The sequence below is a fragment of the Typopeltis vanoorti genome, chromosome 1 (genome assembly GCF_054136105.1).
Source record: "Typopeltis vanoorti isolate ZY-2024b chromosome 1, IOZ_Tvanoo_1.0, whole genome shotgun sequence".
Taxonomy (NCBI): domain Eukaryota; kingdom Metazoa; phylum Arthropoda; class Arachnida; order Uropygi; family Thelyphonidae; genus Typopeltis; species Typopeltis vanoorti.
The window spans coordinates 11,302,533-11,318,451 of NC_143549.1; the positions used below are offsets into that span (position 1 = coordinate 11,302,533).

General features: G+C 36.2%; 1 protein-coding gene across 4 annotated transcripts in view; it reads left to right on the forward strand.

Moving 5' to 3' along the window:
- LOC150109786 (uncharacterized) overlaps positions 1 to 15,919 on the forward strand; it is a 1,408,745-nt gene that overhangs the window by 552,493 nt on the left and 840,333 nt on the right. For all 4 annotated transcript variants that reach the window (XM_090396626.1, XM_090396635.1, XM_090396653.1 and 1 more), the window contains one exon: positions 2,014 to 2,168. In XM_090396626.1, the coding sequence (XP_090252752.1) occupies positions 2,014 to 2,168 (155 nt within the window). The remainder of the gene's footprint in view (positions 1 to 2,013; positions 2,169 to 15,919) is intronic.

Below are 15,919 nucleotides of genomic sequence, written 5' to 3' on the forward strand. Positions count from 1 at the left end.
CTTCTCTTATGCTGCCTCCAATTGCATTTCCCCTCCCTTTTTACCCCTTCTATCCTCATGAAACACATCATATCCTTCCATCTCTATTCCTGTCAGGAAGTCGTCCTCTTCTATCCATGTCTCACTTATTCCAACAATTTTTGGGTGAACAGACTCAATTAGTGTAACCATTTCATCTGCATTGTTTCTTTCACTTCTAGCATTTGTATATAAACACAACAGCTCATTCCTGTATCTACAGTTAGTTCCACTGATAACACTTGTTTGATATCATGTACTCCTGCTGCCTTTCTGCATTCCAGGCTTTTGATGGCTTTTTCTACTTCAAGTCTGGATATGTATTCCTGATTGCAAACCTGTTGAGTGTTTTTTACTGCTGTGTTGTCACTACTTGTTTTATTTAGCAATTTTTTGAACTAATTACTACATTCATCAAGGATATCTTTTTTTCTCCAGTTTTCATGTCACCTTTATCATCTCTAATTTGTTTTACAGCCCTCTTACCTCCATTTCTGAGCTTTTTCAACAGCCTCCAGAAAATTTGCCACATTCTTGATATTTATTTTCTATTTTTGATATTTATGTTCCTGCCAAAGTCCTCTCACGGCTTTTGTTTATCTTTCTTACATTTGTCTCTGTATTCTTTAAGAGCACAAGCTGACGTATTGCCAGGAACATGCTTTCTTCTTTTCCTTCACTGTCTCTTTATTCTGGGATACTTAAACCAATTATTGTTAAATAACCTCTATCTATTTTTATTGTAGAACTTCTATTATTCATTCAATCTGTAATTTATAATATTTTAACTGTTTTGAAAGGAAATTATGAATCCAGATCATAATGCCTGCTTGAGCTCTTTGGTTTCTGTCAACTCCACTATATATTACATTAAAATTTCAGTTCCCATGGTTCCTTTTATTATTATTTTTCTATTTTTATTTATTTATTTATTTTTTTAGTGATTACTGGTATTTGAAAATTTCTTTCATTTAATATTTGGTCTAATTCTATTTCTTTATATGCTATCCCTTTTATGTTCCAGTTTGCTATATATTTTATATTTTGCCGTTTCCATTTTACTTTTTCCATTCCAGGGTTGTTTTACCTGGATTCATCTTGATTACCTTTCTCTGTTTGCTTAAAAGTAGATTAATGTTCTCCATATCAGGTGACTAGCCTGGCATTGGCAAAGTCCAGTGGTAGGGCTACCTTGAGGCACTGAACTAGTTTTTTTCAAATTTAAACCTATAGGAGGAATAGGGCATGCTGAAAGAGAAAAAGCAAATTATAGAGGGGGGGGGGACATAGATATGGGCCAGAAATGGAAAGACCCCACAGCCCTCAAGTACTCTAATAGCATAAGGGTCACAAAATATGAAGAGTTGGATGATGAGACCTTATAGGAAAGATGAAAGTGGGTGGATCTTCCTCAAAGTAGAGGGAAAAGAGGGTAGATCCATTTATTCAATATAGTCTGACCACCCCACCATAACTGGTGGGCTTCCCTATCTGCCACCCAGGGGATGCACTCTCTAGAGGTTACAGGGTCCTCTGCAAGTATATAATTATAATATTGATATCCCAACAGAGCTTTTTCAATTGAACATATGTTAGCTGACTTCATACAGAGGAAGCAAGCAGGTTTTTTTTTGTCTTGGAAACTTATGTTTCTTCAACCTACATACAGACAAATCAGCCATGAGAAAAAAGATGATTTACAGATTTAAAAAAAAAAAAAAAACACTGTTGTTGTGCTGTCTACCATCATCATCAACAATTTTTGTTGATGATGGTGGTAGGCAGTAGATGGCTTTGTTGGTAGTAGTACTGTTGTGTATATTTGAACTGAGAAGTATTAGGAAAGACTGAATAGAGTTTCGTCTCTAATGAGTCCTTGGACTGCTTGGTAATATCATGTAATAATAAGAATAATAATTACTATAATGAATATAGTTTAAAGATATATTCCATGAAATGATCTACTTTTTGATTTTTTTTTTTTTTTATAAACAGTATGCATAGAACCAATGGGATTTGAAAATGGACTATTAGCTGATTCTCAGTTAACAGTTTCCACTTCATATGACTCCTTTCATTCTGCTCCAGAAGCACGTCTTGGAGGAAATAGTTGGATGCCAGTGGTTTTAGATGATCAACAGTATTTACAGGTGAGAAATGAGTCATTAAATTAGTCCACTAATAGACATAAGACACCGATCCAAAAAAGGGGAAAAAATCAAAATTGAGAACATGTTTAAGAAGATGGATATCTTCTGAATGTGTTTTAATTTTTAAAAATATATTTATGCATAATTTTTATTATTTTTTTTAATATTGACCCCCACACAGGAAAGGTGACAATATCTAGAATGAATCAGGTGCCATGCATGGGCAAGTAGAAAGAGGGAGAAATAGATTCTATATGTATTTTGAAGAGCTGAGAGTTATATTCATTAGAGAAAATTGTATAGAGAAGGTTGGTCTTGAAGAAGTAAATGAAACAAAGGCAGAATGAGATGTTGGTTTGCAAAGTTTGCAACTGAATTATATATACAGATGTTGATCAGTGGATGCTCATTTTCATACATGAAAACGAGCATGTCTGGAGGAAGTCTTTGAGAGAGAGGTTATCTTTTAAGTGGACCATACTCTTATGGACAGTCAATAATTCATAGGAAGGTGTTTTAGGTTCATCATCCCCAAATGTGAATACAGTATTATAATGTCAAGTCAGATTTTGGACTTAGAAAGTTTTAAGAGAGAAAATGGCAGGGTTTTTTTTTTTTTTTTTTTTTTTTTTTTTTTTTTTTTGAATTGAGAAAGTATTTTTTGGAAGCTGAGTGGGTTTAATATGTTTGTACCAGGAAAAAAATAGATGTGAAAGTCAACCCAGGCAGAGAAAATTGGTCTTGACTGGCAATCACAACATCAGAAATAAGGACTTGGAGAAGTAGGATTGTGCTTCTGAAAAATATATTGAATTTTAATAGCTTGCTTGCAGAGTTGTGAATAAGTGGAATGGGTTGCCAGAGTCAGTTGTGGGTGCTTTGTCTGTTAATGGGTTCAAGGAGAGGTATGATAGATTGTGTTCATAGATTGGGTCTCTCATATAATAATAGTGTTGAATTTCACTTGATTATTTTTGCCCTTATTTGAGAATGGCAAGGACCTTATCAATTTTTAAAATATTGGCTAATGATTTTGAAGATTGACTTATTTGAACACTACAAAATCCCTCAGTTTTACAAGAAAAGTTGGATGCACTTATCAGCAAAGTTATGAATACGATTTATAGTATTTGTGGTTAGTGTGAGAAAGTTGTTGATGTATTAGAAAAATGCACAGCACACTGGGATAATCTGTGCTTCATCAGACAACCTTGATACCAAGCTTGATGCCACCCTTTGAAATATTAGGAACAACCATGTGAGTTTCTCCAAACATTTCTTTGACTTGTATTCAAAGGTTTGGTAAGGTTTGCTAGGAGATGTACTGTGGAATGAAGTAATGAGAAGTGAATTGAAAGGTTGTTCATTGGTTATAATAATAGTGTGTGAGAGATTAAGAGAAAAAGGGAATGCAAAAAGGGAAGGAGGAGTTAGGGGATGGGATAGGGACAGCATATTGAGAGTGGATGTTGGAATCAGTAGTGAATATGTGCATAGTAGTGTGAATAGCACAGGAGTAGAAAGGTCGGGATGTGAAGAGATGATGTAGTTTAGATTGAGGAGATATATGGGATAAGCGGTGACAATAGTGACTGGATAAGGGTAGGTGCAATGTGGTAATCACAATCAACATGTCTGTTTATGATTCACAAATTGCTGTTTTTATTTACAAATGCCAAGAGCATCAAAAATAAGGTAGATGGTGGACATATCCTGAATAGAAATGCATGAGTATAGTGTTTTTCACAAGGATAGAAATCATTATTATTATTATGTGACACCTCCAGGGAGTAAAATGACTCATCAAGGGAGGGCACCTACTCTTCAATTCTGTCTCTACTACTCACAATCCAGCAACCACAATGAACCTACCATCATCTACACCAGTGTCATCTATCGCCCACCACCACCATTAGCATTTTCAGAGACAATCACAAACATCGATGCCCATGGCAGAATTTGAACCTCCAGCTTTTTAGCTGAAGAGTGGATACGCTAACCACTCAGCCAACCAGGCCAGCTGACCAACCAGGTGAAAAGGACAATAAAGTAGGGAAGAATGCAGCTACTGATGATAGCAGTTGAATTATATAATATGAGGGAAATGCAAGAGGGAAATAGTAGCAGTGGTTTGGAATCAGCATAGTGTGAGGTGGAAATTTACAGGAAGAGATGTTCAGTTGGATGTTGCTATAGGCCAGAGAATGATGTGGACAGTGGTGATGAAGAAATGTATAACTTGAGTTAGAGAACAAAAGCAGGGTGATCTTTATGGGTGATTTTAATTATGGCAGTGTAGAGTAGAATGAAAATAAAGAATATAGAAATAAGAAAAACGAATTTCTTTATTTCTTAAGACACAACTATCTTAAGCAATATGTAAAAAAAAGGCACATGATGATAGAGTTTTAGAGATCATTTCATTCAAAGGATGTAATTGTGAATGGGTGTTTCAATTCCCTCTGGTTGGTAAGAGTAATTATGAAGTGATCATTCGGGTTGTGGCTATCCATATCAAGACTTCTGTGAAGAAATTATGAAAAGCTTAGAAGATAGCTTGGATCGGTAGCACAAATGAGAAGGTAAAACAGAAAGAAATATGCTGATTTGCAAAGTGACAAAGAGATACTTTACAGCATCAATATATGATTGTATTCCAAAGGTCAAAAGGCTGAATAAGGTAGGTGTCAAATGGATAAATGAAGGATTAAGCATGAATGTGGAAGAAGGTATGTGGAAGCAGCACATGATGAATAATGGTAATAATCAGTTGCACAATGAGTATATGGAGCAGGCCAGGAGCATAACTCAGTTGGTAAGGACTGCGAAAATTCAGTATGAGTGGAAATGAGCAAATTAGGCTAAAAAAAATCTTAAAGAGTTTTTTCGATGTGTGGCAAGTAGAAAGAAGAAGAAGACAATTGATTACAGCAAGATAAAGTTAATGGGTGAATGTGGTACATTTGTAACTGCAGCAGAGGACATAATCAAAGGTATTCGAATGAAATTCGAACGAATGAAAGTAGAAATGGCATGGTGCAGAAATCGCAAGTAAAAAAAATCGAAAGAATGAATGATAGCGAAAAAAGAATGACTGATGGCGAAAGTTGGACGCATGTTGGAACGAAAGTACTGAACCAAAGAAAGATGAATGACAGTAAAAGTGAGAAGAATGATAGCGAAAGTTGGACGCATGTTAGTCCGAAAGTACGGAAACAAAGAAAGATATGTGAGAGTGAAAGTGAGAAGAATGATAGTGAAAGTTGGACGTATGTTGGACCGAAAGTACGGAAACAAAGAAGGATGAATGAAAGGGAAAGTGAGAAGAGGGGGTCGAGAGTTAGAAAGTTAGAAAGATTAAATGTTAGAGTGAATGTGTCGCGAGGTTCAGAAGGTGAATTGGATTGGATGAAGCAAGAAATGAAATGGATACGGAATGAAATTAAGAGAATTCAGGTCAAAACTATTAAAATAAATCATGATGGCATGAAAGAGTTAACAAAAGATGAGCGAGTGGCGTTGTATGGCGACTCCATTTATTAAAGGTGTGCTAGAGGATAAAATGCACAAGGTATGTTTTCCAGGCGGTAAAATGAGTAGAGTGATTGAGGCATTGAATATGAGGCGGGAACAAGCAAAAGAGTTAATTGTATTAATTGGTACGAATGATTTGAGAGAGAACAAAGAGCATGTCAAAATGAATGTCAGGAGACTTGTTGGAAAGATAAAGGAGAATAGTGTGACAGGAAGGGTGGTCAGTGTGTTGCCTAGGTATGATTGTGGTGAAATGAGGCAGAGAGCAAGGATTATGAATGATATTCTGGCTGAAATGTGTGAGGAGATGGGAGCACAGTTTGTTAATGTGTGGAATGAGTTTGAGGGATGAAGTGAGCTGTATGGGAGCGATGGACTGCATTTGAGTGGTTATGGTGTGAGTCGCTTGGAGAGACTGCTGCTGGAAGGTAGAGAAGTGAATGGAGAGAATGAATCAGATCGAGAGGGCAGTGATGTGGAAGAGCAGGAGAGTAAGACAGGAGAGATTGAAGGAGTGGAAATGAATGTGGAAGTGAGTGGTATGAGTATAGAAAATGAGAGAATGGGTGTGCAAGAGGAGCAGGGAAACGGCGAGGCTCAGGGAGGACAGGGATACACAGCATGAGAAAGGTGGATGCTCCAAGAGGAGGTGAGAGATTGTGTAGGCAGGAAAGTAATGGGATGATCAGGGATCAAAAGGAAACAGATGGAATTGCAAAGGGTTCTAAAATGAAGAAGCAGAAAGGGAAATGGCCCCAGTCCAGCATGGAGAGATCACATCGAGTGAGTGGTATCAGTGGAACTAGCTGTAGATCCAGAAATGAGTTGTTGTGTTTGTATACCAATGCTAGAAGTATAAGAAACAAGGCGGATGAAATGGTTGCACTAATTGCGTCTGTGCACCCAGAGATTGTCGGAATAAGTGAGACATGGTTAGATGAGGATGACATCCTGACAGGAATAGAGATGGAAAGGTATGATGTGTTTCGTGAGGATAGAAGGGGTAAAAAGGGAGGGGGAGTGCTATTGATGATAGAGAAAGAGTTATGTCCATACAAGGTAGAGATGCAAGAGGGAAATGGGGCCAGTGGTTTTGAGGCAGTATGGTGTGAGATAGAGGTGAATAGAATCAAATACTTGGTGGGATGTTGTTATAGACCTGGTAATGTGGATGGTGGTGATAGTGAAATGTATAGTCAAATAAGCCAAGCAAATAAGAAAAAGGTGATCATTATGGGTGATTTTAATTATTGCAATATAGACTGGAATGAAGAGATAGCAACTGGAAGTAAAGAAAATGAGTTTCTTGAGTTTTTGAGGGATAACTACCTCAGACAGTATGTAACAGAGGGCACAAGAGGATTAAGGGTCTGGGATTGGGTCATCTCATCAGAGGATGTAATTATCAGTGAGGTCTCAAATCATCCACCAACTGGTGAAAGTGACCATGTGGTGATTACCTGGGTGGTTGTCAGCAGTGCAAGAACCCTGTGAAAAAAGGGTATATGTGGAACTACAAGGGGGGTGATTATGAAGAGCTCAGGAGACAGCTTGCAGGTGTAGCATGGAATGAGGAGTTAGCTGGAAAAGAGATCAATGCAGCTTGGTGGATTTTCAAAAAATATTTAGTGGATGAAATGTCTAAATGTATACCATGGGTGAGAAGGTTAAATAAGTTAGGTGTGAGATGGATGAATAAAGAGATTAAGCATGCAATACAGAGAAAAATGGGTATTGTGGAGGCAGCATAAGAGAAGTGGAAGTAACCAATTTCATGAGTTCTACAAAGACCAGGCAAGGAGAGTGACTTGGTTGGTGAGAGTAGCTAAAGAGAGGTATGAACAGCAGTTAGCTAATGAAGCGAAAAAGAATCCTAGGGAGTTCTTTCGATATATAGCCAGCAAAAGAAAGAATGATTATGGAAGGATGACATTGATTGGAGGAAATGGTATAAAGACAGCTGTTGCAGAATGTGTGGTGGAGATACTTAATGAGCAGTTCATAAAGATCTTTCAATCTTGTGAATGTGACTTCATGGAGAGATTAAGAGCAGTTGATGATGGGGAGGAGAGACTGACTGTAAGTGAGCAAGAGGTGTTTGGGGAGTTGAGTAAACTAGATGTAAATAAGGCTGTGGGACTTGATAATATATCACTGCGTATTCTGAAGGAATGTGCCAGAGAGTTGACACCTGCCTTGACATATTTTTTTAATACGAGTCTTGCACTTGGTCAAGTCCCTAAAGAGTGGAAGGAGGGCAAGATTTTGCCACTTCATAAAGGAGGTGATCGAACTCAAGCATCAAACTATAAGCCTATCTGTATGTCAGGTGTTGGTTAAGTTGTTGGAGAAGCTTGTGAGAACTAGGATCCAGAGTTGGGTTGACAACAATGGTATAAACTTTGATGGACAGCATGGATTTGCTAAAGGGAGGTCGTGTTTTAGTAATCTACTTACTTATTACAATAAAGTGACTGCTTCCTTGGACAGAGGAGAAGGATACACAGTAATATACTTGGATTTTGCAAAAGCTTTTGATAGAGTACCTCATGATAAGTTGACAGTCAAACTAGAGCAGATGGGGTTGGATATTAGATTAGTGCATTGGATTGGAGGCTGGCTATCTGATAGGTATCAACAAGTTGTGTATGGGGGTGCAATATCCAGGAAAAGGAAAGTCACTAGTGGAGTGCCTCAGGGATCTGTTTTAGGGCCATTACTATTTAACTTGTATATTAATGATATTGGCGAAGATTTGGATGGAGATATTCAGTTGTTTGCAGATGATGCAAAGTTGGGACGAACCATAAAGAGTAGTGAAGATGTTGTGGCCTTGCAAGAAGACTTGAATAAATTGAGTGATTGGGCAAGCAAATGGGGATGCGAGTTCAATGTTGCAAAATGTAAGGTTTTAAAATTTGGAAAACAAAGATGGGATGCAGAATTTATGCTTGGTGAGAATATATTGTTGGAAGTAGAGGAAATAAGAGATCTGGGAGTGATAGTGGATAAGGATCTAAAATTTAGGGGACACATCGCCAAAATTGTGAAGACAACACAAAGACTTCTGGGAATGATGAGGAGGACACTGACGTGTAGAAGTAGGGAGATTCTTGTTCCATTGTATAAGGCTTTGATTAGGCCACACATGGACTATTGTGCCCAGCTTTGGTCACCTGGTTTTCAGAAGGATGAAGAGATGTTGGAAAGGGTACAAAAGCGATTGACTAAGATAGTTTCTGACCTCTGGAATGTCGAGTATGAGGAAAGATTGAAAATAAGTAATTTGCAGAGTCTAGTGGAGAGAAGGAAGAAGGGAGATATGATAGAGACCTACAAGTTGGTAAGGGGTTGTTATAGGATCAATGGTGGAGAAGTTCTACAGAGAATAGTGGGAGATCAGGGGAGAACCAGAGGTCATCCCTGGAAACTGTATAAAGAAGGTGTGAGTAGGGGAGTGAGAGGCAGGTTTTTTTTCGTGCAGAGTTGTGAATGATTGGAATGCCTTTCCTGAGAGTGTGGTGTCTGCAAGGAGTTTGAATATGTTTAAGACCCGGTATGATGAGATGTGTGTGAGATAAAAGGACCTCCTAGATGAGTCTTTGACTCCATGAGGTCTTGTTTAATAATAATAATAATAATAATAATAATAATAATAATAATAATATTCAGTGATCAATTCATCAAGATATTTCATCTTCTGTGTGAAATAATTAGGAGAAGCTGAATTATAGGGAATGAAATGAGAAAAGACTTATTGGTGAGCAAAAGGTTTTTGAGTTTAGATGTTAATCTAGATTCCAATAATGAAAAGCATTTGATGACACATCATGACATGCCTTAAGGGAATGTTCCAGGTAGTTAGCATCAGTCTTAGCTTACCTGTTTAACAATTTTTACATTTGTACAAGTACCAAGAGTTGAAGTTAAAATTGTTCCACTTCACAAAGGTGGTGATAAAATTAAATGCTACAAATTATAGACTGATCTGTGTGTGTTTGTGTATTAGCCCCATACACACCATACATGAGAAATCCCAAGATCTATGACAATGCAGTGTGTGTAGGTATTAGAGATGGAAGAGAAGAATATTTGTTGATGTTTTTTTTTTTTTTTTTTTTTTTTTTTTTTTTTTTTTTTTTTTTAACTTGGGGATTGTGAGGTTTATTTAGTGTCAAGAGTACTGTTTTTAATGGAAAAGAAAACCAAGTTTTTTTTTTGTGACAGCTGAAGAAGCTATGGACTTGATATGTTTACCAAGATATATTGGATTGGATGTGACAGTTAATCCAAGGAGAGAAGACTGGTCTTGGTTGACAAGAGGAATATTGTCAAACGTGAGGAAGAGAACCAAGTGGTCTTTCTCTCTCTATAGGAATAAGGCAGGGCTGTATTTTGGTGGCATTAAAATTCAACAGTTGTTATTATCTCTCCTCCCTCCCCACACACACACACACTTGAGAATGAAAAGAAGATCAGTGTTTATGAGATGGGTTAAAGAAAGTCTTGAAGTTTAACTTACTGAATGCTGTAAGGTTTTGAAAATGAAAAAGAGGAGTGGCGAATACTGTCATTAGTAATGTTATGAGTAAGGGTGGATGTCAGGAAATCATAAGAGAGGATCATTAATATGTAGGAGGAAGAGCATAGATGACAGTTTGGATCCCTGCAGTACAACATTAATAAAATCTGAATGAAAGGAAATCAGCTACCATAACCTGCAGTGAATGGCCAGAGAGTAGGCTAGCAATCCATTCACAAAGGGAGGAATACCATAGGATTGTAGCTTGGTGAAGAAGCCAAGCTCTATTATCAAATACCTTGGAAATATCAAGCGCAACTACTTGAATGTCTCTGAACTTTTCCATGACTTGCATTTAAAGGTGGGTGAAGTTAACTAGGGGGTCTGCTGTGGAACAAGAATTGTGAAAAGCAAACAAAGTCTGTGCGTGAAATATTTTCAGGACTGGGGCAACTCGTATATAGAAGCTAATGAATTCACATCACTTGACTTAGTATCCCTTAATGCAAAGCACATATCCTTACAGACACGGGTCACTACCCAGATCATTTTGACCCACTGATGGGACCTCAATAAAGGTCAAAACTGGTTTGGGTAATGACCTTTCCTATAATGCATAGCATTATACATGTCCATAAGAATATATACTTTGCATTATGGGATACTAAAGCAAGTGATGTGAAGTCATTAGCTTCTATATACAAGTTGCCCCAGTCCTGAAAATACTTCAGGCACAGACTGTTTACTTACACTTAGATGAAGGATTAAACCAAGAATATAATTTCTTGATATTTTTAATTTATGATCTAACCAAGTGGAAAAACTTTCAACAAGTAGTGAAGAAGTTAGCTATTGATGACCTTTTCCATTATTTTTGAGAGTAATTAAGGCAGAGCAGTAGTAGGGCAATAGTTTGACAGTTGACTTTTATCTTCCTTTTTTGGGAATAGGATTACCAAAAGTTTGTTTCCAGGATGTGAGATAGATGACAGATGAGTATGACAGCTTGAAACATAGCATCCAGTTTTCAAGCTCGCCTATTTATAAACTCATCTGATTTTAAATTACTCTTCAGAATTAATGAAAATTTCATAACTTATTAATCTTTTAACATAGCTTCTGGTGGGAGATGTCGGTTGTCTCCATTGGCTACTAAGTTCTTCTATTTTTGTATTATAAATTTTATATTACCTGTTATTTAAATTTTGTCTAATTATATCATTCATGACTATTTTTAATGGTATTAACAACACCACATGAACTATTTTCTAAAAAATATGTTTTATCAACTTGCTTATATTATGCTGAATTTTAAATCATCATTATCAGAGCACAACACAGCATGTATACACAACTGTGAGTAAGGGAAACAATACAATCGTAACAGAAAAAAGATAAAAATCTTAATTTGACACCCTTTAATGTTGCAAAAAAAAAAATAATAATAAAATAATTCCGGCTGTGTGAGAGTCGCTCTTAAAATAAGTCTTCCAAATTTTAGGGAAATTAATGCAATCATATTTGTTAAGGTTAGGAGAATTCTTCATAGCCATGGTTAACTCGAAAATAATCTTTTGGATCTGTTACATATTCTAAATAGCACATTATTTTTCTTCAATCTAATCTTGTGTGAAGGGGTGTCCAATGCGTGGTCTTCCAGTCCAGACCTGCCATAATAATGGTACTAAATGCATTTTTTATGTTCTTCCAAGCAGATGTTAACAGATTTTCCTGTCTACCCATAGTAGGCCAAGTCACAGGCACAAGGAACTTCATACACTCCAGGATATGCTAGAGGGTGAAGTTTATCCTTAGGAGAGTGGATCAGAGTTGCTAGTTTCATTATTACATTATTTCATTAGTACTTTGGCTATCTTTTCTGATACCTCTTACATAGAGAATAGGAATGGTAATATTATGTTCCTGTATATTAGAGGAGGGAGAAGTAATGGGATAATATAGTATTTTATCTGTTTTGTAGGAATTGTAGCTATTGGCCAAGAAAGTATGGCATAGATATTTGAGTTCTGTGGACAGAGCTGTATCATTAAAACAAATGGTTCTGGCTCTGTGTGTGTAAGTATTTTTGAAATGCTATACTGTTGTGCTAGATGATAATGTGATTATTTATGTAGATATCTTCCTGTATATGTTGGCTTTCTGTAAATGAAAAAACATAGTGATCCATCTGAAAGGCAGGTGACTAATGTGTCAAGAAAAAATAAACAGTTATTAGATTATTTTTCTACTCTAAAGTTGATTTTGGGGTGTTGGCTGTTTGAGTTGAATGGACAACAACTGATTTTTAATTAATGATTTTCAATGGACTGAATTTTATACAAAAGTAGAGGGGTATCCAGTAAGGGGGTAGGCAAGAGACTTGACTAGCTGTTGGGCAAGTTTATAAGTGGTATTTTCTATGCTATCGACTATATGGTGTAGGAGAATATTAGATTTGTGTTTTGGTAATCCATAAATGTGGGATGGAGTACATGAGCAGGTTTTATTTTATTTTTTTATGATTTCTTTGAGCCAGGAAATCACTATTTTCAATAATTTGCAGACTTTTTTCCTTTGAGACTTAGTGGGGTCTCAATTTATAATTTTGTACATAGAACTGTCACTTAGAATATCTTGCTTTTTTTTCTGTTATAATCCTCTTGATTCATGATAACTGTTGCATTTCCCTTGTTAGCTTTTGTAATAACAATATCTTTATTCTTATGGGAGACTGTTATCTTAAGAGCAACTCCCACATAGCTGATTTTTTTTTTTTTTTTTGTGCAACATATTAGAGGGCACCAAATATTATTATTATTATATGACACCTCCAGGGAGTCCAAAGACTCATCGATGGAGGGCACCCACTCTACAACTGTCTCCACCACTCAATCTACCAATGAACTTCAACTATACCAACAGCATCTACCACCCATCACCACTAGTATTTTCACAGAGACAATCACAAACATCCATGCCCACAGCAGGATTCTAATGCAGTCTTTTGGCTGGAGAGCAGGTATGCTAACCACTCAACCAACCAGGTCTAGGACTTTAGATCTTTTGTTCATTACAATCATATTGTTTAACTTACTCACTATCGAATGTACATTCTGTATTGTGCTCTGATGATGCTCACTTGAAATTCAGCAAAATATAAACAAGTTAATAAAACATCTTTTTTATAAAATAGTTCATTTGGTGTTGTTAATACAGCTAAAAATGTCATGAATAACCTTCAACACTTAAGCTTATCTGTTCGACTAATTTTATTATTATTTATTTATTTATTTATTTATTTTAACCACAAGAGGTCATCCTAAGTGGATTAAGTAGTTTTAGATGCATATACCAATCAATTACTTTAAGGATGACCCTAAAGTAATTGATTGATCGAGAGATTGGATGTTGAAATTGGCAGTAAATGTATGTATGAAGATATAGTATATTGTGATGTGGGTGAGAAAGTTCAGACTGAGCAGATGTATGTGGAAAGATTTGTTAAAGTTTATTGGTCAGTGTGGTGGACAAATCACAACCAATAAGTGCCTTGGATAGGACTGGTTTTAGACCTAAACATGAACTACTATGTTTGTTTACAAATGGCAGAATTATCAGAAATAAGAGAGATGAAATGGTTTTAGTGAGTAAGTATATTCACCACAAAATCATTGGAATAAGTGAAAAACATGGTTAAATGGAAATGATATCCAGGAAAAGAAATGAGAGGATACAGTATTTTTCACAGGGATAGAAAGGTTAAGAATGGAGGAGGAGTTGTGTTGCTAATGATAGCAAGAGAATTAAGTGCACAAAAGGTAGACATGAAAGAGGTTAAGATGCAGTGTGATGTAACATGGAGGTTGACAGGAAGACATACTTAGTTCGATGTTGCTATAGGTCTGGGAATATGAAGGGTGGTAATGAAGAAATGTTTAAACAACTTGGATTAGTGAACAAAGGAAGGATAATTGTTATGGGTGATTTTAATTATGGCAGTATAAATTTGAATGAAGAGATAGCATTTTGGAATAAAGAAAATGAATTTCTTGAGTTCTTGAGCAATATCTATCTCAGGTATCATGTAAAGGAGGGCACTCGAGGATCGAAAGTTTTAGATCTGATTGAGAGATTACATCCTCTGATCATTTCATCAGTGGATGTAATTGTGAGAGGGATTTCACACTTTTCTCCAGTTGGTGAGAGTGATCATGAAGTGATGACCTGGTTTATGGCTAGACATATGCAGAATTCTATGAGGAAAGCATATATGTGGAATTATAAGGCTGATGATTATGACAAGTTTAATAAAATTAAGCTTGTCATAATCATCATAATAAAATTATAAAATGGAATGAGGAGTTGAATGGTAAGGAAATGAATGCTGCTTGGGAGCTGTTAAAGAAATACATAACAGTATCAGTGTGTGAATCTATTTCAAAGATCAAAAGGCTGAAGAGTTAAGCATGAAATATGGAAGAAGGTACTTTGAAGGAAGTGAAAGATGAATAATGGTAATAATCAGTTACATGGAGAGTATAAAAAAGTTACATGAAAAGTACACTTGTGAAAGAGGTTTCACACTTTCTTCCAGTTGGTGAATGTGATCACGAAAAGATCACCTGGGTTATGACTAGTCATATGCAGACTTTTGTGAGGAAAGGATGTATGTGGAATTATAACACTGGTGATTATGACAAGCATAGGAGACAGCTTGGCACTATAACATGGAAGAACGAGAAGTTGAGCGGCAATGAAATAATTGCCGGATAGGAACTGACAAAGAATACATAACAGCAACAATCTGTGAATGTATTGTGCAGGCCAAAAGACTGAATGTGGAGCATGAATTCTGGAAAAAAAAGGTACCTTGGATGAAGTACAAGATGCATAATGGTAATAATCAGTTACATGAAGAGTATAAAGAATGATGCAGAAGAGTGAATAAGTTAGTAAACGAAACAGAAGTGCAGTATGAGCAGAAATTGAAAAACTATGTGAATAAAAACCATACTGAATTTTTTAGACATATGGCAAGTAGAAAGAAGACTGATCATTGTAAGATGATGTTAATGAATGAAAGTGGTAGAAAGATAACTGCAGCAAAAGACATTGTTTAGGAGTCAGTGAGCAATTTATACAGGAGTTTTATCCTGATCATGGTTGAAATATTAGAAACTTGAGTGTAGAGAACATAGGAGAGGATATCTTAATTGTGTATGAGCAGGAGGTATTATATGAGGAAATAACCTTGATATTGTTATATCCCCGTTTTTGTCTTTCTTATTTACTTAGCTTTCAGTTAACATTGAACTTGTTGTGTCTTTTATTCTCAGACTTTGGTTGCCGACAAATTTGTATAGATTAAAGACTGCGCCAGCCAGCAACTAAATTCTGATGCACTATCTAAAATACTTAACGAAAATTGTAGGGATCAAGATACATGCAGTCGTGGTCCCTATTCACATATCACTATTGGTTTCCCCTTTAAATTCATGATACGAAATTTTCCAAACGGTAATTCAAATCCGCAGGAGATATGACAAACTCAATTGATTATGTAAAAAGAAACACATTTATTATTTCACAAAGACAAGTATACATGTTATTTAAATTCTTAACCTTAAAAGAGTCTGGGTTCCCCTTACTTAATTAAACATATTTAAACTTCTGCACTATGATCTCTTACTGGGCA